The following is a 27262-nucleotide window of genomic DNA, read 5'->3' on the forward strand; positions in this document are numbered from 1 at the left end:
CAATGATAAATCCATTAGAAACTTCATTGATGAGAAAATAAGTCCAGGTTAATGGGACACTGGTATATAAGATTTACATCTTATTATTATTGAATAGATAGAATATTTAATACTACATGAATTAGAAAAGAAATATGATATTAGGATAAGACACCCCAAAACAGCTGGAAACATTTAAAATCCTTTAATAAAGGAACTTCTATGAGCAGCGTCAGTCTCTTGACGATAGAAAGAATAATATTCTTAACACAGTTTTCATGCTTTTGGTTCTTAGCTGTCAAAACCTCATCCCTGGCACCCAGATATAGTTGATGTTCAGATTATTACTCTTGGGTTCTTGGCCATCACTGCCATCCCTGGGGAGTTTACGTAAGTTCCTGTTTTTCTTTTCGTAGTTACACATGTAACTGTTGTGGATGTGTTTCTGTTGGGATCACTTCTTATCATGGGCAGATAATTCTGTACTGACTCCTTTGTATCCTACTGTGCTATGTTTGGCGACGGTGACAAATATTCCCACCCTCTTTTGGTGGGGCCTCTGAAGAATGAATCTCTCTCTGCCTGTTACTAGTGGGTAACTTGAAGTAAACAGAAAAATTTGAAAAGTTATCATTCCAATAAAATTATGCAGTGATTTATTATGTCAGTAGAAAGACTTTAAATAATATTAAAACATAGGGTCGTGAAACAATCGATTTAGGTATTAGAAGCATGGAAGCATATTTTAAATCCGCTCCTTATGCCATATTTCCTATCTTAGTAAGTAGCAATTTTTTATCTTTTCATTGCTCAGGCCCTAAATCTTAGAGTCATCCCTGAATTCTCTCTTTTTCAGTTTTCCCTGCTTTCAATCCTTCAGCAAATTCTGTATGTTCTATTCAACAGTTTCCATCATTCTTCCCCTCCCCACCCCCCAGCCCCAACCTGGGTCTAAGCCACCATTATCTCTCCCCTGGATTTTACTGCAATAACCTCCTGTCTCACCTTCTTGCTTCTCCCTCACTCCTCTATAGTCTTTCCTCAACATTATAGCCAGAGTAATCCCTGTAAAGCATAAGTCAAATCATGTCACTACTCAAAACCTTTCAATGGCTTCTAACTCTCCAGAGAAATTCTCAAACGCTTGTAATATCCGACAGGGCCCTATGTGATCCTCTCTTCAGCAAGCTCTCTGATCTGATTTCATACCACTCCCCCTTGATCACCCCTGCTGCAGCCACCTTGGCTTCAGTGCCGTTCCCAGACTACCAAGCACGCTTCTATTTTAGGGCTTTCGAATTTACAGTTCCTTCCGCCTGAAACACTTACCCTCCATTTATCCCCATGGCCAAGTCTTTTATTCCTTCAATTCTCTGCTCAAAACTCTAACAGAGATGCCAGTCTTGCTTACATGATATAACATTGTCTTTACCCCACCACCACTCCTACCACCACCACATCACTACAGCATCAGCACGAACACCACCATCCCCACAATGACCACCACCATCCTCTTTCATCCTTATCCTACCTTATACTCTCCATAGCACTTACAGTCATCTCACTTTTTTATTTGCTTGTTGACCATCTTCCCTCCCTAGAATGTCAGCTCCATACTGTTGAATCCTTAGCAGTTTGAAGTGGGTCTGGTATGTGGTAGGTGTCCAATATTTTACTGAAGGATTAAATGAATGAATGAAATAGTAAGTTCTTTGTAGGCAGGAACAGTACACTCTCTACTTGCCTCAGCTGTTATTAAATAGAATGCAACCTATTGTCGACTCAGTGAATGGAAAGTGATTGGGATCTTTTGCCAGTGATATTCATTGATTCTGTTTTCCTCCTTCAAGTTGTCTGTTTTCACTTTAGGATTTGTTTTGAAGATACGGCAGTGAGGAAAAAAGCTCAGCTTTAACTTGCATTGTTTCTATACACTTTACTATTGTTAGCCAGGCTCACATTTTGGCTTTCACTACAAGTCTTTCTGTGTACCTTGTGTACATTCTGAATAGGAAAACACTCTGATAATTCTGTTTTCTTGACTCAGGACCATGTCTGGACGAAGACTTCGGGAGGCAGTTCAAGAGGTAAATTAAAAATGAAATAAAATATCCATATGCATTTTTATTTGGAAAAGAGAAAAGAATTCCCTGTCCCTGTGATCTGGCACCTTTTAAATTATTCTTTGCGAAGATGACGAGAGTTTTACACATCTTGAAAATAACGGCTGGAGGTGAAAATGAAATATTAATGGCATAAGAACAAACTTAAAAAATATAAGAGAACTATAGTAAGAGTAAAATATTTCATTTGTATTTATGTACGAATAATTTAAAAATTGATAATGGTTTTATGGATTCAGTAGTAAATGACCCCAAGTACATTAGTATCTTATAGTCCTGTGTAAATAAAAATCTAACACATGTTAAAAATGCTGTATTTTATTTATATTTGTGATTTTCTTTACATTCAGAAAGTATTGTAAATGGTTCTAAGATGACATAATCAACAAATGTTTTATTATTTGGAGCTGGAAATAACTCCTGTGGTTAGCTAATATGTTCCCATTATACTTTTTTGGAAATTGATAAAATATCTGTATTTTGGTAATAAGATTCTGCATCTGCAAATGCAATCGTTAAGATGTTTGGAGATCCATTGACTTGCCCAACTATAGTGCAGAGTTATGGCTTTCAGTTTTCCTAAGGGATCCTTAGATACTCCTGTACTCCTAGGCAGTTTAGATCATTAGGAAAAATATTGTTAAGATATTTATCTTACACTAATGATTCATATTTATAATTGTATGTTAAGTATAAGTAGGATGATAATACACTATAAGATGAAGAGTAATTTTATTGCACTCTCCCTTTCCCCCTAGGAATTTGCAACTTATGGGATGCTGAATATGACTGTTGTTATTTCGGGTCTATGCAATGTATATACACACTACATTACCACCTATGAAGAATACCAGGTAAAATTAAAAGTTCTCATCCTTTAAATGAATTATACCCTGGTCAAGACTATTGTGTCAAATGCAGAATTTCTTTGTGGACTTCCTCAATCGTGTTTTTGAGAGGTGATTTTGTTTTAGGGCTGGTAAGAGAATGATAAGCCAGGGGTTGTATTTGGGAGTTCTAGTTTGACCATTTCCAAGTTCAGGTCAAAATTCTAGTCTCACTGACTTCCACTTTCTCTGAAATAAATTACTCTGTCAGGGGCACTGATAATAAGCCTGGGTTATGGCATACAACATTCCTAACTCTATCCTTAATACTTCTGGTGCCTTAAACTTCTGTAGAACCTGGGAAAAACTCCCATTGATAGCTTCTGTTTATTGAGTGCACTGGCTAAGCACCTTGCAAATGTGATCTTACATAGTCCTCACAATTAGCCGCGACTGAAGTAGGGTATTATTATATCCATGATACAGATTAAGAAACAGAGCCTCAAAAAAATTAGGGAGGCTGCTGCCTGGTAATGCGTTTTTGTTTACAAATAGTACAGAAAGTAGCCCAAGTACTTTTAAACAACAGTAGTTAAAAATGTGAAAATGGTGTAGAGTTCCACAATTAATGGTTTCTAATACATCTGCAGGTATAACTTGGCAATCCATACTGTGGCACACAGGCTACCCCTTGACAAATACTCAGTAATTCCAGCAGTAGAGTCTGCCCTGCTGCCCTCTGTTGACTTTACTGAAGGGTCCCTGCCTTCTAGGAAATCCTGTTGAATAAAGGTTCTTAACTGGGGTAAACTTAGATGTGAATAAGTTTTCACGTATCCACTTTTTCATTTATCTGTAACTGTCTTTTAGCATCTCTTTCAATTATGAATGTAGGCAACAAATGACAGAATATCAGCTGTACCTCTGACTTTTGTCACCAATAGGAACCATGAATATTTTTCATATCACAAATAGTTACTGCACATCTGGAAATACCTTTTACTCTCATTGCTATTTTAAAATCACAGTAGTTATTAGATCTGCTACTAGATCTTGTTATTCAGTAGCATCATACAGAAGCACAAACATCACTCTGTTGCAAAATTGGTTTATTATTGTTTGATTTCAGTTGAATGGGTTTCCTTTGTCAATCCATGTATTTTATTTTATGTGTTTAGAAATGTTGCTCTGAAAGGGGTCCATAGGCCTCAACAGACTGCCAAAGTAGTCCAAGGTGCAAGTAAAGTTAGGAACCCCTACTAGCTAGTCTCCTGGTTAGGGACATGAAAAGATTAGTATTAATTAACTAATTAACTTATTCAGTCAACAGATATGTTTTGTGAGAGATACTGTACTAGCCACTATCTGGGCATAACAATGCCTTGCCCTCAAGACCACTAGAATTTATGGGCCAGTAAAAGACATAGAAGAAAGCAGATGATTACACTTCTGTGAAAGGGATGCACAAGGTGTTGTGAAAACGAGGAGAAAGAGCACCAGTTTAGACTGGGTATTTGAAGTTGGGGACTGGCAGATTTTCACGAAGATGTAGAATTTGTCCAAGTTATTGAGAATGAGTAAGGACTAATTAAGCAAATAAAAGTTAGGGAGGGTGTTCCATATTGAGGGAGCTACATACACGAAGGTCCAGAGGGGCAGACTTAGTATATTTAAGGGGCCATAATTAGTTGAGTACCATGGAATTAGCATGATGATGGCAGTGAGACAGGGGCTAGAGTGGGAGGCAAGGGTTAGATCGATGGAGAGTCTTTTATGCTGTGCCTCAGAGCTTTGATTCAATAAGTAAGATTTTGGGGAACTGCAGTAGAATTTAGAGGAAAGAATGCTCTGTTGAAATCTGTAATTTAGAAAGCTCACTGGGCTGGCAGTGTAGGAAATGAATTGGAAGGACAAGTGTAGAGGCAGAGAACTGATTAAGAAGCTGTAGTTATGATCTGGGTGAGAGCTAAGGGTTTGACCAAGGTAAAGCAGTAAAGAAAGAGGAAAATGAAAAAATTCAAGAGATGTTAAGTAATGATGACTTGGAGACTTATAGGATATAGGATGAAGGAGAGAGTGGGGTCTAAGCTGACTGCAAGATGATCCTGGCATGGGAGACTGGAACGATGGCCTTCACTGAGATGAAGAATGTTGCAGGGAAAGCTGATATATTTGGAGTGATGAGTTCCAGGTTAGATTTGATGAATTGGAGGTTTCTGTGGAACAACCAAAGCCTTGGCGCTCAGGTAAAAGGAGTTGTATTTGGTTCCATTTTATAGTTCTATGATGGGTTAAATGTCCTTCTCCAGATAGTTCCATCACCCCCCAGTTTATCCAGGAGTTACTAAGACTCTTATTTTTCCTCATTTTTTTCTCCTGCTGTACTCTTTGGGGGAAAACATTTATATTACAAGTACTTAAGATAGACATAAACTCAGGAGCTATTACTCTCTTTCAGGTTAACTGGACGGTTGGTCCAAATGGCATAAGCCAGGAGAATTCTTCACTGCCTTGAACAAGTAGTTGATGGGAGCCATTTACTTTTGCTGGTAAATGGAAATGCCCACTCTCCTTTGTCATAAGTAGTCTTGAATTATGTCAGTTTGGATTATGCAAGATGTGCAGTCATCACCCCTCACTAAAATGCAACACCTCTGTAAATGGATCGAAATACGCAGAATGGTATAAGACTCTGTTCTGCCTCTCCTGCAGGCTCAGCGGTATGAGGCAGCATCCACAATTTATGGACCACATACTCTGTCTGCTTACATCCAGCTTTTCAGAGTCCTTGCTAAGGCCATTGCTACGGTAATCAAAAATTGTATGTTTGTGTGTCTCAGGGGTGGGGAGATGCAGAGGGAAGCAAAAAAGACCTTAGCTTTGAGTGTTCAGTTTCTTTGAAAATCTTTATATTTAAAAATATTGTAGCTCTGAGGTATCTCTAAGAAGTGAAACTGGTAAAATAAATTCAGAGTCAGTTAACATCTTTTGGTAGTGACCATTTTTCATACCTATTATCCTCCCAATCACCTTGTGAAGTATGGAGGTATTTTTCCCCATTTTTCAGATGAGCAAATAGGTTCAGAGATGAGAAGTGATCAAGCTTACTATAACTGTGAGTTGAACCAGTGCTCTCTAATCTTGGTCAGTTTCTCTCCAGTTGCTTCCTGAATTGAGTGGTTTATCAGTTCTGAGATGCCCATTTTCCATATTATAACATCTCTGAAATTGGGATGTATTGGGTTGGCCAAAAAGTTCATTCGGTTAATGAATACGTTGTTTTATAAAGTTCTTGGTGAAAATGAAAAATGTCTTTTACTTTTACCTAAAACTGAAGAAACTTTTTGGCCAACTCAATATCTTCCAATCAAAGGAATCTTACAATTATAGTTAGTAGCATGTTTTCACTTTCTTGGTGGTTCAAAAATAATAATAGTTATTATCAATAGAGCCTTAGGTTTGATAAAGTACAACAGTGTCTTGGAATGTACACACACATTGTATCTACCTAAAATCTGTACACCTAAATAAGTTTACTTAAAGGAACTCCACTTGTGTAAATCTTCCCTCTGGCATATAGTTTATGTATGAAGCTTCACCCTGGTGTCAAAAGATTAGTCAATAAGCAGGATAAGGACTTTAATGTGATAAATGGACCCTTGTACAATACCACATAAGCCCCAATAAAGGCTGTGAGGCAATGATGGCATAGCAAAGACAATAAAGCCCTTTCACAGAAAGAGCTTGGATATATTAAATTGAAACAAAACTGCTGTTTCTGTAGGTCAAAATAGTGAAATATGGGCAATTTCATATGTCTCCATCTAATTAGTTATTGACTGTGTATTTGAAGTTTCAGTACAAGGTATTTACTTCAGATATATTTTAATTATCAGGTTATTGTTTTATCATAATATTCTTTTCAATTTTAGGTCTGATAATTTTTTAAAAAACAGAACTATTTTTAGTTTTCATCATAAAAGCTAACTATTTGTAGAATATTCAGATTATACAGAAAAGTATAAACCTCTAACCCATCTCTAGAGATAACCACTGTTTAACTTTCATGCAATTACAGGTTTATAGCTCTTCCCATGGAAGTAGAGTCATCAAATTCTATAGTGATATTTAGGAAGAAAAGTGTGATTCATTTTGTGGAAATTTGTTTCAGAATTTTACAGTTACGTGTCTAAGAATATCTATGTGATCTTGAAAAAAAAAAAACCGCTGAGTATCTGTAAGCTTATCTTCCCATTTGCAAAATGAGAATGATAACGAGTCGGTTATGTGGCTGCTGTCAAGATTAAACATATAAAGCAAGGATTAAAGTACATCAAATCCATATGAGGACTATTTAAAATTTGAGATTAGAATTTTGGTGACACTATTAAAGGTGGCAAATTTTGTGGAAAGTATAGATTAAACCAGTCATGATACAGGCTGATCTTAACTTTTAAATTAAAAATATATTTATTATAGTCTTTAATGAGCACAGAGAAGGATTTAGGAAAAAACTTGGTAGTGACTTTGGATAAGAGAGACTCAACACTTTTTAAACCTTAGAAGAATAATTACAGTGTCATGTTACAGAGGCTTATCATGTGTTTCTCTCCAGAGTCATACAGTTAAAGAATGGCTGTCCCAGAATCTAAACTCGTGGAGCATGATTCCTAGCTTACACTCTAGATTATACTGCCTAGGGGAGTGAAAGTGTTACCTGTGACTGACACTTTCTTCTAGTCACAAAAGTTAAAATTATGGACATCTAGGCTCCTATTTCAGCAGAGTTCCCCTCGCATTTTGTTGCAGTTGTTAGCTCTTGGGAAGAGGGAGAGGGAGTGGGAAAGTGAGTGTGTATGTGTTTGCTTTAATGAAGGCATTTTTGGGGATCTGGGGGGAAGGGTCTTGACTCTACATTGTATGCTTCTTAAGCAAATGCTCTCTGTTCTAGGATACAGTAGCCAATCTGAGCAGCGGTCCAGAGCCTCCATTTTTCAAAGGCCTGATGGCCCCATTAATCCCTAATGCTGTGGATAGAGCGCCTGTAGGCACAACTTTTGGGGATGTCCTGCAGCCAGCCAACCCTAAATACAGAGTGGTAAGACTCGCAAAGAGGTCTTGGGATCCTTCAGAAGACTGTGTGGGGATGGGGGGAAAGATGTTTAATGTCACCACCTGCCTCGAATCATGCCTCGGACCAGCTGTTAGCAATAATTTAGAAAATTGTTCTTATCTCTGCAGAGGCTCTGAAAACATGAAAATGGGGAAGTATTTATTTTTCAGTTGGTAATTGTGGAAAATTGAATTTCTAAAATTCAAATTATTCCTTTTCTTTTTAAAGGGATTGTCCTGGAACCATTCATTGTAGCATAGAAAAGTTGTCTATGATATGTCAAGGATAGGAAAAGCACATAGAAATGAAACAGGATTTCTACCACTACTATCTGATATAGAGCTTGTGTCTTGCAACTTTGCTAAATCATTTATTAGTTCCAATAGATATTTTTGGTGTGGATTCCTTAGAAATGTCTATGTATAGTATGTCATCTGTGAATAAGAACAGGTTTACTTATTCCTTTATGAATTTCTTTTGTGGATGCCTTTTAATTGTTTCCTTATTGCACTGGCTAGAGTCTCCAATGCAATATTGAAAAGAAGTTGTAAGACTGGACATCCTTATCTTGTTTCGAATCTTAGGAGGAAAAGTATTCAGTCATTAAGTATAATGTTTTCTTTAGAATTTTTGTAGATGCCCTTTATCAGGTTAAAAAAATTCCCTTCTGTGTCTAGTTTGTTGAGAGTTTTTATGAAGAAAAGGTGTTGGAAGTTTTTCAAATCCTTTTCTGTGTCTACTGAGGTGATCCTGTGGTTTTTGTTTTTTATTCTATTAATAGGGTGTATTGTATTGGTTGATTTAAGATATTAAATAAATACCCTTTAGTAATGGTATATAATACTTTTTACATGTTGTTAAATTTGGTTTGCTAACATTTTTCTAAAGAGTTTTGTACTCATGTCCATGAGGGGCATTTGTAGTCTTCTCTTCATGTGTCGTCTTTGTCTGCCCTTGGTATCGGGGTGACACTGGTCTCAGTAAAGGATTAGAAAGTGTTTCCTCTTGTATTTTCTGAAAATGTATGCAAAAGATTGATGTTATTTCTTCCGTAAATATTGGATGAGGTTTACCAGCAAGGTCATTTGAATTTGGGCTTCTTTTTATGGCAAAATTTTAAATCACTAATTCAGTTCCTTTACTCGTTTTAGGCCTATTCAGATTTTCTGTTCTTGAGTCAATTATGTGTCTTTCTAAGAGTTTACTTTGTATTTAGGAATTTTCCCATTTCATATAATTGTCTAATGTGTTGGGATAAACTTGTTCATAATATTCCTTTATAATTCTTTTAATTTCTGTAAGGTCAATAATGATGTCCCCTCCTTCTGCCTGATTTTGCTGACTTATGTCTTCAAAGAGCCATCTTTTAGCTCCATTGGTTTTATCTGTTTTTCCATTTCACTGATTTTTGCTCTAGTGTTTCATTTCTTTCCTTCCGCCTGCTTTGATTTTATTTTGCTCTTCGTACACCCTCTTCTTTTGCATTTCTTAAGGTGGATGCTTAGGTTATTTTTATGTTTTAGTGTCCTTTTTTAATTCCTCTGTTGGTTTTTTACTATGTACATTTTTAGCTGTTTTCCTGGTAGTTATTTTAGGGACTTGAAAAAGAACTCTGTTTCTTCTCTTTACACTCCACTCTCAATACTTCTGATAGCAGATGTGTGGAGGTTTCCACCCACCAAGTAACTCTCCAGTTCTCTGTGGACACCAATTTGATGTCCTACAATTCAATTCAATTCTGATGGTATTTACTTGGGGTTGGCACAGATCCCACAGGTTAAGGGCTCAGTCCCACTAGACTGCACCCTCTCCCTCACCTCCCGCTCCCCATACACACATATTTCAGACACCAGTGGCAAATCCAAGTTGTCACCTGTGCTTCTAACAGCCTGGCTATAAATTGGAGATTCCCATGTCCTCCTCCTCAGGTTTAATGACTTGCTAGAATAGCTCACAGAATTTAGGAAAATAGCTTACTTACCAGATTACCAGTTTATTATAAAAGGTTACAACTTAGGAACAACCAGTGGAGAGATGCATAGGGCAAGGTATGGGGGAAAGAATGCAGAGCTTCTTCAGCCATGCCACCTTCCCAGAGTCTCCACATATTCACCAGCCTGGAAGCTCTCCAAACCGAAAACTTTAGGGATTTGTGTGGAGGCTTCATTATGTAGCCATGATTGACTAAATCATTGGCCATCGACAGTTAACTCAACCTCCAGCTCTTTTCCCTTCCCTGGAGATCAGGGGGTTGGAGTTGAAAGTTCTAACCCTCCAATCACAGTGTTTGTTTGCCCCCATTCTGAGGTTATGCATAAGTCTGCAGCCACCAGTCATCTTAATAGCATACAAAAGACACGTTAGCGGAGATTCCAAGGGTTTTACGCGCTGTGTGCCAGGAAATGGGAGCAGAGACCAAATATATATATATGTATATTTATATCTCACGTCACAGAGCTATAATACGCATCTTAACTAACCACAACCGATTTTAATATAATACTAACTTAATTCTAAAAAATACAAAAAGATTCTTCCCAAATGTCTTTTTTCCCTTTCCCATTTTTGGTGATATTGTCACATATTATATCTACATGTAAATGTAATAATACAGTGTTATAATTATTGTTTTATAAAAGCTTATGTCTTTTAAAGACATTAAAAAAATCTATGAAAAAGTATATTAGGGCTTCCCTGGTGGCGCAGTGGTTGAGAGTCCGCCTGCCGATGCAGGGGACACGGGTTCGTGCCCTGGCCCAGGAAGATCCAACATGCTGCGGAGCGACTGTGCCTGTGAGCCATGGCCGCTGAGCCTGTGCATCCGGAGCCTGTGCTCCGCAATGGGAGAGGCCACAACAGTGAGAGGCTCGTGTACTGCTAAAAAAAAAGTATATTTATAGAAAAATTTTATTTACCTACATATTTACCAGTTCTGGTACTCTTTATTTCTTTTTAAGAATTTGTATTATCATCTAGCATCATTTTCTTTCAGCTGGAAGGACTTCCTGTAGTATTTCTTGTAAGACAGTTACATTAACAACAAATTCTCTCAGCCTTTGTTTATCTGGAATGGATTTATCTTATCTTTGAAGAATGGTTTTGCTGCATTCTTGATTGAAAATTTTTTTTCTTTTATTACATTGAATATGTTATCCTGTACTTTCTGTACTTCACTCTCTAATGAAAAGTCAATTGTTAATTTTATTGTAATTTCTCTGTAAGAAATGAATCACTTTTGCTGCTTTCAAAATTTTCTTTTTGTCTATGTCTACCAGTAGTTTGCTACAATATATCTAAATGTGAATCACTTTGTGATTATCCTACTTGGAATTTGTTGAGTTCCTTGGATCTATAAGGTAACATTCATCAAATCTGGGAAGTTTTCAGCCATTATTCCTTCAAAAAGTTTTTTGTTCCTTTCTCTCTTTCTTCTAGTTTTGGAACTTCTGTTTTGTGAATGTCAATATACTCGGTGTTGTCCCACATGTTTCTGAGGCTCTGTTAATTTTACTTCAATCTTTCTTTCCCTCTCTATTCTTCATATAAGATAATTTATGTTGATAAATTCTAGTTCACTTATTCTTTCTTCTGTCATCTCACATTTGCTGTGAAATCCCTCTAGTGAATTTTTCATTTCAGTTGTTGTGATTTTCAACTCCAGAAAATTCTCTTCACTGTGTCTTTGTTTGTTAAATCATTATCCTTTAGTTCTTTAAACCTGATTTATATTAGTTCTTAGAACATTTTAATAACAGCTCCTTTGAAGTCTTTGCTAAATCTAACATCTGAGGACACAGAGAAGCAGTTTTGATTGTTCCTTTTTTCCCCTTAGTATGGGTGATACTTTCTTGTATGTACATCTCATTTCATTGTTGTTGTTGTTTGAATACTGGATGTTTGTTGATATATTGTAGCAACTCTGGATTCTAGCTTCACTTCCCCACCCCAGAGTTGTTATTTTCGTTTCTTTGTTTGCTCATTTAAAACTTGACTGGACTAATTAGTAAAGTCTGTCTCTCTTACAGTGTATGGCTGCTATATCTTTGCTCAGGTTTTTATACTTGATTTTAAGTCTCACTCTCAAGTGTTGCTTCTGTGATCACAGAACTTAATGTTCAGCTGGATATTGTTCAGAGTTTGTATTTAGGTGGCTCAAGGAGTAAGAATTTCAGTCTCTGCTGATGGAACTGTGTGGGCTAGGGTATGCATTCAAACTTCAGACCATTTTCAGTTTTCCCCAAATTTTAATTTCCACTGGGATCTCTTATATCTCCTCTGCACATACATCCAGACATTAGCCAGGGATATATGGGTGGTTTGGGCCTGCTCTCTTCTCTGTGTATGATCATAGACTCTGATTAGTCCAGGATAGGATAAGAGCTTATTAAAACCATGACAGTTATCTTCCCCACAAACTATTAAATCACCAATTACCAGTCTAGCCACTATCCCTCAATGTTTGCCTTCCACTGAGATCACCACTTTAAATGGCTATGTTCCAAATTAAGTAAGTTCCTTCTGGCAGCAGCAGAAAAGCTGTTGATTTTATGGCCTTCCCTGCTCTAGTTGAAATATAGTACTACAGAGGATGAGAGCAACCCTGGTAAGAACACCAAAAACTTGCACTGTGCTTACCACTAAGTTTAGTAGTTTTAATGAACAAACATTTCTCAGCTTTTGGTTGATAATTGAAGTGCTAAAATGGTTATTTTTAGAGTTACATATGATCCAGCAATCCCACTCCTGGACATATATCCAGAGAAAACTCTAAAATGATATAGGCACCCCAGTGTTCACAGCAGCACTATTTACAATAGCCAAGATATGGAATGGAAGCAAACTAAATGTCCAATGACAGATGAATGAATAAAGAAGATGTGGTATTATATAATATACAATAGATACTACTCAGCCATAAAAAAGAACGAAACAATGCCATTTGCAGCAACATGGATGGACCTAGAGATTATCATACTAAGTGAAGTAAGTCAGACAGAGAAAGACAAATATCATATGCTATCACTGATATGTGGAATCTAAAATATGATACAAATGAAATTATTTACAAAAGAGAAACATACAGAGATAGAAAATAAACTTTTGGTTACTAAAGGGGAGAGTGGGGAGGGAATAAATTAGGAGTTTGTGATTAGCAGATACAAACTACTGTATAGAAAATAGATAAACAACAGGGTCCTACTGTTGCACAGGGAACTATATTCAGTATCTTGTAATAAGCTATAATAACCTATAATGGAAAAGAATATGAAAAAAGTATATAACTGAATCACTGTACACCAGAAACTAACATGACATTGTAAATCAACTATTTCAAGAGGTAAAATAAAATTTAAAAATGGTTATTTTTGACAGTGTTGTCTATTTATATAGTTGCTTTTTAGGGAGGGGACCTACTGACCTCCTCACTCTTTCATGTCAGAAATGTCTGTTCTATACCACTACTGTTTGAATTGGCACATTATATTTGTAGTGGGGTTGTCTCTCATAGTTAAGGTGAGTGTGACTAAGCAGGAAATTGTGATGGTAAGAAGAAAAATCAAGGACAAGAACGCTTTTAAGGGTTAGGAAAATTTGGCTAACTGGATACAAATTTTATTTTTTTAAGTGAACCATGATATTGGCTGCAGGGCTGATTGCTCTATATAAAGAATATACTGATTTTTGCAGAAAATTCTAATTGTTGTTGAAACATTTTGCTAACCATTGGTGAGACTGGCTAATTTGATAATCTCACTGGTGAAAATGAAGAAAATTAGAAAAAATAAATTAATGCTAGTTATTCAGGGGAGTTAACAGTAAAGTAAATAATTGAACAGCACATCTCAGTTTAGATGGTCATCATTGATTATGAATCCATGGACTGTTTTTATTAAAAAATGTTTTTAATTGGGCTAGGTCTTAGAGGATGAATAAGAGTTCACAGAGCCTGTCAAGACATACCACCTCTAGGTATATGGACTATAGAGGGCCTAAGGTGGAGCAGCAGTGGGAAATTACCTGTAAAAGGCCTTGTGTGCCATAGTAAGTCATGTGAAGACTTACTTGTTTGTTGGTTTGTTATTTTAAAAAATATTTTTATTGATGTATTATTAACATACAATAAACTACATATTTAAAGTGTACAGTTTGGTAAATCTTCACTATTAAGGCCATTTACTTCTTTTTGAATGATATTTAGTTTCTGTATCTCAAGGAATTTGTCCATTTCATTTCATCTAAGTTATTTGAATTTGCAGGTGTAAAGTCATTGCCAATTTTTCCTTATTATCTTTTACATATCTATAGAATCTGTATTGATGTCTCCTGTTTTATTCCTGGTACTGATAATCTGAGCCTTCTGTTTGATTTTTATCTCTTGATCATTCTGGCCAGTGGTTTTATTCCATTGATATTTTTCTGGTCTTTGTGTTACTGTCATATATTTTACTTTTATATGATTTATCACCTCCATCATGGATTTTTGTTATTTTTAAACAGTAGATTATTTTTAAAGAGACTTAAATAATAAGAGAAAAATATTATATTAACTCACAAATTAACAACTGACCCTTCATTTCTTTTTGTAGATCCAAATTTCCATTTAGTGTCATTTTCTGTTTGCTTGAAGGACATCTTTTAACATTTTTCTTTCTTCTTTTATATGTTTGAAAATGTCTTTATTTTACTTTCATTTTCATTTTTAAGAATATTTTTACTGTTTATGGAATTCTTGGTTAGCAGTTTTTTTCTTTTAAGACCTTAAGATTTTGCTGTACTGTCTTCTGGTTTGCATTGTTTTCAGTGGGAAAAAAAATCTGCTGTCATCCTTATGTATGTTCTACTCTGTGTAATGTGTCTTCTTTTTCCTCTTGTTTTTAGAATTTTTTTCTTTTTATTTCTAGTTTCCAGCAATTTGATTTTAAGGATCCTTGATGTCATTTTTTTTTATGTTTCTTGTGCTTGGAGTTCATTGAGCTTCTTGGATTTGTGGGCTTAGAGTTTTCAGCAAATTTGGAGAATTTTGGCCATTATTTATTCATTATTTTTTTCTGAATTTCTTCCGCTCTTCTATCCTTTGGGAACTCCAATTACCTATATATTAGGCGGCTTGAAGTTGTTCCACAGCTCACTGCTGCTCTGGTCATTTTTTTTCAGTCTTTTCCCCTTTTGAATTCTGTATGGTTTTTATTGCTGTGTCTTCAAATTCAGTAATCTTTTCTTCTCCAGTGTTTAATTTGATAATTTCATCTAGTGTATTTTCTTTATAGATACTGTAGTTTTCATCTCTAGGGGTTTGGATTAGGTCATTTTAAATAAAAATCTTCCACATGTTTACTTAACATGTTCATTCTTTCTGCTAGATTTTTGAACACACAGAATAGTTATAAGAACTGTTTTAGTGTCCTTGTCTACTAATTCTATCATCTAATTCATTTATGGGTCAGTTTTGATTGAGAGTTTTCTCATTATGAGAAGAGCTTTTCTTTCCTTTGTATGCTTGATAATTTAGATGTCAGACATTGTGAATTTTTATCTTGTTAGGTGTTAGATGTTCTCCTATTCCTGTAAATATTTTTGAACTTTGTTTTGGGGTGTTATTGAATTATTTGGGAAGAGTTTGATTTGGGTGGGTCTTCGTAAGTTTTTAGATAGAGCTGCTTTTATTCTAGGGAAAATCTCTCCACCATGCACTTAAGGTAGAATTATTTTGAATTATGAGTTTTCCCATCTGGCTGGTGGGAACAGGAACTTTTCACAGTTCTCTATGAGCCTGGGATTTTCTCTCTGTTTCTTTTAAATGATTCTTTTCCTAGGTTCAGGTACTTTCCTTACATGCATGCAGAGTTGAAGGGAGCCTTCTGCAAATCTCCAGAGTTCTCTCTCTGTGTACCTCTCCTTTCTATGGTCCTCTCTTTTCTCTGTTACTCTACCCTATGAACTCAAGACCACTTGGTTGTCTTGGACTCCCACATCTATTCCTTAACTTACATAGACTGCCTAGCATTGCTTGATTCTGCCTCCTTATGCTGTGGCCTGTAAACTCTCTGAAGGCATAAAACTGAGGCAATTGTAGGGCTCATCTTTTTCATTTTCTGTCACTCAAGGATCACTGTTTTCATACCTACTGTCTTTAAAACCATTCTTTAATACATATTTGTCCAGTTTTTTTAGTTATGTCAGGAGAAAAGTTAAATACACACCTTGTCAATCCATCTTGTATCTTTTATATGTAAGTGTATGTGCAAGTATAAGTCATCTGAATAAACCACATTCACAGAAAGATATACAAGATGAAAAGGCAGAGGGCTATGTACCAGATGAAGGAACAAGATAAAACCCCAGAAAAACAACTAAATGAACTGGAGATAGGCAGCCTTCCAGAAAAAGAATTCAGAATAATGATAGTGAAGATGATACAGGACCTCGGAAAAAGAATGGAGGTAAACATCAAGAAGATGCAAGAAATGTTTAACAAAGATCTAGCATATTTAAAGAACAAACAAACAGAGATGAACAATACAATAACTGAAATGAAAACTACACTTGAAGGAATCAATAGCAGAATAACTGAAGCAGAAGAACGTATAAGTGACCTGGAAGACAGAATGGTGGAATTTACTGCTGCGGAACAGAATAAAGAAAAAAGAATGAAAAGAAATGAAGACAGCCTAAGAGACTTCTGGGACAACATTCAACTCACCAACATTTGCATTATAGGGGTCGCAGAAGGAGAAGAGAGAGAGGAAAGGACTTGAGAAAATATTTGAAGAAATTATAGTCGAAAATTTCCCTAAAATGGGAAAGGAAATAGCCACCCAAGTCCAGGAAGCCCAGAGCGTCCCATACAGGATAAACCCAAGGAGAAACACACTGAGACACATAGTAATCAAATTGGCAAAAATTAAAGACAAAGAAAAATTATTGAAAGCAGCAAGGGCCAAACAACAAATTGTATACAAGGGAACTCCCATAAGGTTAACAGCTGATTTCTCAGCAGAAACTCTACAAGCCAGAAGGGATTGGCATGGTATACTTAAAGTGATGAAAGGGAAGAACATACAACCAAGATTACTCTACCCACCAAGGATCTCATTCAGATTCGTTGGAGAAATCAAAAGCTTTACAGACAAGCAAAAGCTAAGAGAATTCAGCACCACCAAACCAGCTCTACAACAAATGCTAAAGGAACTTCTTTAAGTGGGAAACACAAGAGAAGAAAACGACCTACAAAAACCAACCCAAAACACTTAAGAAAATGGTCATAGGAACATACATATCGATAACTACCCAAATGTGAATGGATTAAATGCTCCAACCAAAAGACACAGGCTTGCTAAATGGATACAAAAACAAGACCCATATATATGCTGTCTACAAGAGACCCACTTCAGACCTAGGGACACATTCAGACTGAAAGTGAGGGGAGGGAAAAAGATATTCCATGCAAATGGAAATCAAAACAAAGTTGGAGTAGCAATACTCATATCAGATAAAATAGACTTTAAAATAAAGAATGTTACAAGAGACAAGGAAGAACACTACATAATGATCAAGGGATCAATCCAAGCAGAAGATATAGCAATTATGACTATATATGCACCCAACATAGGAGCACCTCAATACATAAGGAAACTGATAACAGCTATAAAAGAGGAAATCAACAGTAACACAATAATAGTGAGGGACTTTAACACCTCACTAACACCAATGGACAGATCATCCAAAATGAAAATAAATAAGGAAACACAAGCTTTAAATGACACAATAGACCAGATAGATTTAATTGATATTTCTAGGACATTCCATCCAAAAACAGCAGATTACACTTTCTTCTCAGGTGTGCATAGAACATTCTCCAGGAGAGATCACATCATGGGTCACAAATCAAGCCTCAGTAATTTTAAGGAAATTGAAATCATATAACGCATCTTTTCTGACCACAATGCTATGAGATTAGAAATCAATTACAGGAAAAAAAACGTAAAAAACAGAAACACCTGGAAGCTAAACAATACGTTAGTAAATAACCAAGAGATCACTGAAGAAATCAAAGAGGAAATCAAAGAGTACCTAGAGGCAAATGACAATGAAAACACGATGGTCCAAAACCTATGGGATGCAGCAAAATCAGTTCTAAGAGGGAAGTTTATAGCAATACAAGCCTACCTCAAGAAACAAGAAAAATCCCAAATAAACAACCTAACCTTACACCTAGAGGAACTAGAGAAATAAGAACAAACAAAACTCAAAGTTAGCAGAAGGAAAGAAATCATAAATATCAGAGCAGAAATAAATGAACTAGAAACAAAGAAAACAATAACAAAGATCCATAAAACTAAAAGTTGGTTCTTTGAGAAGATAAACAAAACTGATAAACCATTAGCCAGACTCATCAAGAAAAAGAGGGAGAGGATTCAGATCAATAAAATTAGAAATGAAAAAGAAGTTACAACAGACACCACAGAAATAAAAGGCATCCTAAGAGACTACTACAAGCACCTCTATGCCAATAAAATGGACAACCTGGAAGAAATGGACAAATTCTTAGAGAAGTATAACCTTCCAAGACTGAACCAGGAAGAAATAGAAAATATGAACAGACCAATCACAAGAAATTAAATTGAAACTGAATAAAAATCTTCCAGCAAACAAAAGTCCAGGACCAGATGGCTTCACAGGTGAATTCTATCAAACATTTAGAGAAGAGCTAACATGCATCCTCCTCAAACTCCTCCAAAATATTGCAGAGGAAGGAACACTCCCAAACTCATTCTATGAGGCCACCATCACCCTGATATCAAAACCAGAAAAAGATACTACAAAAAAACAAAATTACAGACCGATATCACTCATGAATATAGATGCAAAAATCCTCAACAAAATACTATCAAACAGAATCCAACAACACATTAAAAGGATCATACACCATGACCAAGTGGGATTTATCCCAGGGATGCAAGGATTCTTCAATATATGCAAATCAATCAGTGTGATATACCATATTAACAAATTGAAGAAGAAAAACCATATGATCATCTCAATAGATGCAGAAAGAGCTTTTGAGAAGATTCAACACCCATTTATGATAAAAACTCTACAGAAAGTGGGCATAGAGAGGACCACCTCAACATAATAAAGGCCATATATGACAAGCCCACAGCAAACATCATTCTCAATGGTGAAAAACTGAAAGCATTTCCTCTAAGATCAGGAACAACACAAGGATGTCCACTCTCACCACTGTTATTCAATGTAGTTTTGAAAGTCCTAGCCACAGCAGTCAGAGAAGTAAAAGAAATAAAAGGAATCCAACTTGGAAAAGAAGAAGTAAAACTGTCACTGTTTGCAGATGACATGATACTATACATAGAGAATCCTAAAGATGCCACTAGAAAACTACTAGAGCTAATCAATGAATTTGTTAAAGTTGCAAGATACAAAATTAATGCACAGAAATCTCTTGTATTCCTATACACTAATGATGAAAAATCTGAAAGAGAAATTAAGGAAACACTCCCATTTACCACTGCAACAAAAAGAATAAAATACCTAGGAATAAACCTACCTAGGGAGACAAAAGACCTGTATGCAGAAAACTATAAGACACTGATGAAAGAAATTAAAGATGATACCAACAGATGGAGAGATATACCATGTTCTTGGATTGGAAGACTCAATATTGTGAAAATGACTGTACTACCCAAAGCAATCTACAGATTCAATGCAATCCCTATCAAATTACCAGTAGCATTTTTTACAGAACTAGAACAAAAAGTCTTAAAATTTGTATGGAGCACAAAAGACCCCGAATAGCCAAAGCAGTCTTGAGGGGAAAAAATGGAGCTGGAGGAATCAGGCTCCCTGACTTCAGACTATACTACAAAGCTACCGTAATCAAGACAATATGGTACTGGCACAAAAACAGAAATACAGATCAGTGGAACAGGATAGAAAGCCCAGAGATAAACCCACACACCTATGGTCAACTAATCTATGACAAAGGAGGTAAGGATATACAATGGAGAAAAGACAGTCTCTTCAATAAGTGGTGCTGAGACAACTGGACAGCTACATGTAAAAGAATGCAATTAGAACACTCCATAACACCATACACAAAAATAAACTCAAAATGGATTCGAGACCTAAATGTAAGACCGGACACTATAAAACTCTTAAAACATAGGAAGAACACTCTTTGATATAAATCACAGCAAGATCGTTTTTGATCCACCTCCTAGAGTAATGGAAATAAAAACAAAAATAAACAAATGGGACCTAATGAAACTTCAAAGCTTTTGCACAGCAAAGGAAACCATAAACAAGACGAAAAGACAACCCTCAGAATGGGAGAAAATATTTCGCAACGAATCAACGGACAAAGGATTAATCTGCAAAATATATAAAGAGTTCATGCAGCTCAATATTAAAAAACACAACCCAGTCCAAAAATGGGCAGAAGACCTAAATAGACATTTCCCAAAGAAGACATACAGATGGCCAAGAAGCACATGAAAAGCTGCTCAACATCACTAATTATTAGAGAAATGCAAATCAAAACTACAATGAGATATCACCTCACACCAGTTAGAATGGGCATCATCAGAAAATGTACAAACAACAAATGCTGGAGAGGGTGTGTACAAAAGGGAACCCTCTTGTACTCTTGGTGGGAGTGCAAATTGATACAGCCACTGTGGAGAACAGTATGGAGGTTCCTTATAAAACTAAAAATAGAATTACCATATGATCCAGCAATCCCACTACTGGGCATATACCAGAGAAAACCATAATTCAAAAAGACACATGCACTCCAGTGTTCATTGCAGCAATATTTACAATAGCCAGGTCATGGAAGAAACCTAAATGCCCATGGACAAATGAATGGTGAAGAAGATGTGGTACATACATACAATGGAGTATTACTGAGCCATGAAAAGGGACGAAGTTGGGTCATTTGTAGAGACATGGATGGATATAGAGACTGTCATACAGAGTGAAGTAAGTCAGAAAGAAAAACAAATATTGCATATTAATGTCTATTTGTGGAATCTAGAAAAATGGTACAGATGAACCAGTTTTCAGGGCAGAAATTGAGACACAGATGTAGAGAACAAACGTATGGACACCAAGGGGGGAAAGCGGCGGGGTGGGGGGTGGTGTGATGAATTGGGGGATTGGGATTGACATGTATACACTGATGTATATAAAATGGACAACTAATAAGAACCTGCTGTATAAAAAGAAAAAAGAATAACAACAACAAAGTATAAGTCATCCATGGAAAGTTTTGGCTTTCCTTATTTAATTCAGTCCATTTCCTAGATGTGTATGGGAGGGAGATGTAAGAAGTTATCCAAGGCTGAAGAAGCCATTTTAATGTGCTGTCACTAATTTGAACTATAGCTCTAAATCTTCACCTATATCTGAATCTACCAAAAGCAAATCCATTGGCCCAAAATTCTGAAGTAATTTGTTGCCCCCAAATTCCTGTGTCCATTGTTACAAGTGTATTTTCTCTAATATTCTCAGAAGACAACTTCACTTGATTAAACAGAATACAATCTCTACAGGTACCCAAACTCCTAGAAACATTTCATAAATAATGGCCCAAATATGAGCATGGCAAAAAGTACTTTTATTAGAAGTCATAAAATGAGTTTTTATTTTCAGGGAGAAGTTGTTGAAGTTACATTTGTAGGTGCTAACCCGAAGAATTCAGCAGAGAACAAGGTAAGCATCATTGATTCTTTTTACAAATTTAAGTCCACTTTTTAGCCTTTCATTTACTTAAGTATCCCTACAGAGCTTAACAAAATAAAGGTAAAATGTTCCAACTTGCTTTTCATCTTATTTTGTAGGTGTGAGAAAATTTTCAGTGGGAACAGTTAACGTAGAGTTGAGTCTGGGAAAAAAGCCCACAGGAAACATTTAACCGGTTCTACTTACGATCACATATAGCACGATGCATAGAGAATGGCATTGTCTCTTGAGATGATGAAGATTTGAATACAGTTCCTATTTCCATATTCTAATTTTAAAACTCTATTGAATTTGGTAAAATAATCCTAAGGCCAGTGTGACATGTATCTTTGTCTCCTCTCCTCTTCTCCTGCACTCCTGACTCTGGTCCTGCTCTGCTGTTGTGGAATGATCATGGATCCCTGGGTGGACGCTCTACTGGCTTGGAGCCCTGGCCCATGCACTTTACTTTTTCTTGCATTGGCCATTTCCCTAGTTTTTGCTACTGGCACTAATACGGTATTTATTTATTAATCTTGAAAAATGACACAAGAAATACAGATCCCAGGTAAAAACAGACAGTATAGAAGTGCTTAAAATAGAATGTGAAAATACCTCTCTTTTCATAAACATTTTTAGAGGTAATCACTGTTGACAGTTTGTTACATATCATTTCATAGTTTTTTGTCATGTATTTATATATGTATATATGATAAAGTATATATAATATATCTATGAATAAAGTAAAGTAATTTTACTCCTCTGTAACTTCCTTGGAATGTTCATATGACTACACAAGCAATAACCAGACACATTCTAGTTGTAAAAATTCAAACAACAAAGAAATATATAGAGGAAAAAGAAAGTGGGTTTATGAAAGTGATTTCAAGGTCAGATTTTTTAATAGGGTGGAGAATGCATTCACTTTATCTATGAGCCATTCTTCCCAGAGCCCACTGTCACTTATAATCCAAAATACCTTTCTTCCAAATAAGCCTTCCCATCTCTGTTTATTAAAATATGGTTATTCCTTTGATAAAAATTGTGACAATATGACATTTTCAAATATGATATTGGGGAAATTTTTTCTACCGCTTGGGTAGTCAACATGCACATGTTTGAAATAACCTCTCTAGGCAGTCAAGTCATGCCAGAATATTTACATGTTTACAACATTACTTTCTAAAGATATTAAAGTGCTGTAGCAAGACTGCAGGATTAGCTGTAATCTGACATCCTTAGGGTAGAGAAATACTATCATCATTATTGCCATGGAGAAACAGGAGACTAAACTGCTTAAAGCGCTATAATGAGAATAGAATTAATTTCTAAGAATGTTTTGGGACTTGGCATAAAACAATTTCTGGTGCCCTTTATTATTAGTAATCATCACTTCCTCACCACTATTTATTGAATGCTTACTCTTTGCAGGTATGACGCTAAAGTTTTACACACATCATCACATGAATCTAATTTAATCCTCCCTACTGCCCAATGAGTTATGTTTTATTATCCCTGTTTTACAGGTGAATAAACTGAGGCTTAGAGAGATTAATTAACCTGTATGAACTAATTATGTATCTGGAAAAGATTAAGGTTGGGAGGCGGGGAGAGGATGGTCACATAGTTCACACATTCAGCATCCTAGCCTTGTCCTCTGATCTGCACTCTAGACCTATACACTGGGTCCTACTCCACCCTATCTCCTACTCCATTGAAGGCCTTCCCAGTGTCACTCTGCCCTAAATGGCCACGAACAGTTCTCTTTGAGAGTCACTGTGGTTATGAAAACTTTTTTTTATTGAATATAATCCATTAGGTGAGTAATTGAAGAATTTTAAATAATCCCATGGCCCAGCTATAAGCAGGTGATCCATTCAGCATTTATTTGAACACCTGTAAATTACAGGGCTGTGATGGACAAAGGTAAATTAGACAAAAGTCCTGCCCTTAAGGGCCATAATCTAAAGATTTTTAAGAAAAATTGGAGATTTATGGCCTTTGTATATTTTAATTTATTATGTTATTTAAATATATGCTTTATTTGAAGCTGAATTCTTGGCCTAAAACAAATTACTATAATTTTCCACCGATGTGGAAATTTTTATTTTCCACTGGGAAAATAAAATCTGCTTATGATGTGGGTTTCTAGGAATCCATTATGACAAAATATAAGGGTCGCTTATAGCACCCTAGGAGTAGGAAGATTTATGCATCCTTTTCAATTCTTTCACTAAGGCAGGTATATTTACTAATAATTCATTTACCTGGAGATGAAAAGATGAGGAAATTTTCCCATTTTCCCTCCTAAATCTTGAGGTGAATAGAGAAGGTCTTGGAATACAGATCAGTAAACATGTCATGAAACTGTTTGCTGCCTTTTCTAAATCTTGTTTTATTTCATCTCTTCTTTGCCCTAATTTCCAAAATTTGCTCTCAGCTCTAAAATTATGCTTCATTCAGCTTTCTAAAGAAAAGCCGTGCTTTTTAATAGACTGGATGAATTAACACTCTGAAGACATTGCATAGAATGTTAGAGGAACACCTAAGGATTTGGATGAAATTCTAATACACGTTCATATCAGATATTGGGAGGTTAGCAATGGTCAACAAAGGGGAGTATGGGGTATGTACAATGTACAAACACGTTTCTTCTGTGACTATGCAGTGTCTGATCAGTTATGTTAATTGCATTTCAGACCCATCAGACCTTCCTCACTGTGGAGAAATACGAGGCCACATCAGCAACATGGAAGATAATGCATAATGATGCCTCCTGGGAGACTCGGTGAGCACATTTATTGAATATTTTGTTTTTCAAGCCCTGAAACGAGTTGGTTAGTCATGCAGAGAAGACAAATGGGAAGACTGGCTCAGTACATGATATTAATGATACCAAATTCCCCAGGAGCCTTCTGGCCATATTTAGTTGATTTATTAGATTTCATTTTGATCCTCTTTTTCTACAGAACAATGTGGTGTGTGCTTCTGTAAGATTAGATGCTAATGAGGTTATGACCTCAATTCTTATAAACATCTGTTAGTTTTGTCTTTTTCCATGGTCACAGACATTACCCCTAAGAGCTGGTTAGCCTTCCTGCAAAGTGGTTGAAAGGGGTGCTGGGTGAAGGTGTTGAGATGGCTCTGTAGAGCCCAACATTCCTTCTGGGAAAATAATGAGTCCATACCTACCATGTATTGCATGTTTGTATATGGTCAATGATTCTTCATTTGAATTACTAAAACACAAGAAGCTTGAGTGTTTAATTCTTACTGACCCAAGGAGGAAAGGAATGTGCTTATGGAGTTCCCTCAGAGAAACATCTCTCTGTGCTTTTTGTTATCAAATACCTGAGCTGAATAGATAATGTGAAGATTTGAAAATATATTTGAAGTAAGAAAATGTTTCCGTTCCTAACTCTGTAAACTTCATACCACAGGACAGTAGCATGGACATGGGCAAAATTTTTGGCAATTTGTGTCTAATTCAAATCACTTCAAGCTAAGTGACTATTTGTATGTTGGTTTGGTTCCCATGGTTAACTGAAAATAGAGATTTGACCTTGTTGTGGCCTATTTGATAGCCATTCAAAAATATGGGCATAATGTTTCTTCTGATCTTTAGGACTCTAGGGTATAGGTAATCTTTAAACAAGTAATACATACATATTTATTGCTAAAATAAAGTTATACAGATGACAAAAAAGGATGATTTGTTTTCAAGAGCCCACAATCAGAATAGCATTCAACACGGAGGATATGTGTAGTGTTCAGCCTTGTTCAACAGCAGCAGTATCACCAGCTATTTACTGAAAGCACTGGACCTGTCACTGAGGAAACATAGGATGCTGAGCACACCCTCTCTGCCCAGGGGATTTGCCCTCTACATAACTGAGAGTATCAGTTAGTTAGCCCATGGTACCTTGCTGTATCTAGAAGAGTAGCTGAACTTCCTGCCATGGTCTACAAGGACCAATGTGATCTGACTCCATCTGTTTCTATCATCTCAACCACTCTTCTACAGTTCACTCTGCCCTGATCCTACTCACCTGTGTCCTGTTCCTTGGATGTACCAAGTCTGCTCCTGCTTCAGATACTTTGCATTCTCTCTTCCTTATTCCTAGAATATTCTTCCTCTAGACGTGTGTGGGTTCAGTTTAAATGACATCTCCTTAGGGCTCCCTCTGTCTTACTTCTTCATTTCACTTATAAATTTTAAAATTATTTGTTGGTTTACTTGTTTATTGCTTTCTTCCTATCTCTGCCCTAGTAGAACATAAACTCCATGAAACTTTGGACCACGTCTGTCTCACTCACTATGGTATTCTCAGTACCTCCAGCATAGAGTCTGGCACATGAGCTAATGAAATATATATTTTGAACAAATGAATCTAGATGCAAAAAGAAGTGTCAAGTTGAAGCAGAGGATGGCAAGGGCGAAAAGGATGCTATAGCAGTTTTAAAGCAGGGGACATCCTGTGTTCTGAATATCAGGTGAGGCTACCTGGGATGGATGGAATTTAAGTAGCTAGGTAGAACAAGTGAAGATATTTCTACAAATGGCTGTTTCTTAAAGGTCTGCTTCTAGGAAGTATTTACTGTTTTGTTCATTGCTATACTCTCAATATCTAGCATAGTGCCTTGCTTATGGTAGGTACTCCCTTCCTATTCATTGAATGAATAATCATACACTTTTCTAATCACACATTTTTAAGAGTAAAATTGGGTTTGTTTGTTTGTTTCCTGCCAACAGTTTCTATTGGCACAAGGGATTACGGGGTCATAGCAATGCAACGATACAATGGCATATTCCAGATACTGCCCAACCTGGAACCTACAGAATAAGATACTTTGGACACAATCGGAAAAAGAACGTTCTCAAGCCCGCTGTCATACTTCCGTTTGAAAGCACTCCCTCCACTTTTGATGTTGTAACCACTTGGTGAAAAGTTGACAAAGATAAAAAAGTTGATAAAGAGCAGCTGTACTCTGTATGATTTAAATAATCAATTTCATGTGAATGTAACCTATTATGATGACTTCAATAATTGTCCTTGTTTGGGAACAGATAGTTTACTGCTAATGGGACAGGTGTGTGTGTGTGTGTGTGTGTGTGTGTGTGTGTGTCTGTCTGTCTGTCTGTCTGTCTGTGTGTGTGTGTGTGTGTGTGTGTGTGTGTGTGAGAGAGAGAGAGAGAGAGAGAGAGAGAGAGACGTGTGTATGTGTCCCATTTACCTTTGCTCTAGTAGATTTTACATCATGGTCTGCTGCCTAAAGCATGATTTCCCTTGGGGCCCTGTGGTTGTTTAAAGAAACAGTTCCCCTCAATATGAAACCTCTGAAATGTTAGTGAGAGTGGTTAAAGATGTGTGAACAATGTTTAAACTATTTATTTATAGAATTATGGAATGATAGCACTTAAAAAGTTTAAAGAGGTCATCTAGTTGGATCCTTCATTTTACAGATGGGAAAATGAAGTT

General features: G+C 36.3%; 1 protein-coding gene across 4 annotated transcripts in view; it reads left to right on the forward strand.

Moving 5' to 3' along the window:
- The window catches only part of LOC132439838 (putative neutral ceramidase C), a 125091-nt gene extending 98332 nt beyond the window's left edge, over positions 1–26759 (forward strand). For 2 of the 4 annotated variants that reach the window (XM_060034559.1, XM_060034558.1), the window contains 8 exons: positions 275–369; positions 2027–2066; positions 2861–2956; positions 5642–5737; positions 7881–8027; positions 21714–21773; positions 24482–24570; positions 26536–26759. In XM_060034559.1, the coding sequence (XP_059890542.1) occupies positions 275–369; positions 2027–2066; positions 2861–2956; positions 5642–5737; positions 7881–8027; positions 21714–21773; positions 24482–24570; positions 26536–26728 (816 nt within the window). In that variant the 3' untranslated portion in view covers positions 26729–26759. Of the gene's footprint in view, positions 1–274; positions 370–2026; positions 2067–2860; positions 2957–5387; positions 5479–5546; positions 5738–7880; positions 8028–21713; positions 21774–24481; positions 24571–26535 lie in introns of those variants that run through there. The other 2 variants (XM_060034560.1, XM_060034561.1) reach the window with 2 other exon arrangements.
- The last annotated feature ends 503 nt before the right edge of the window (positions 26760–27262 follow it).

This window comes from Delphinus delphis, chromosome 16 (assembly GCF_949987515.2).
Source record: "Delphinus delphis chromosome 16, mDelDel1.2, whole genome shotgun sequence".
NCBI classification, from domain to species: Eukaryota; Metazoa; Chordata; class Mammalia; order Artiodactyla; family Delphinidae; genus Delphinus; species Delphinus delphis.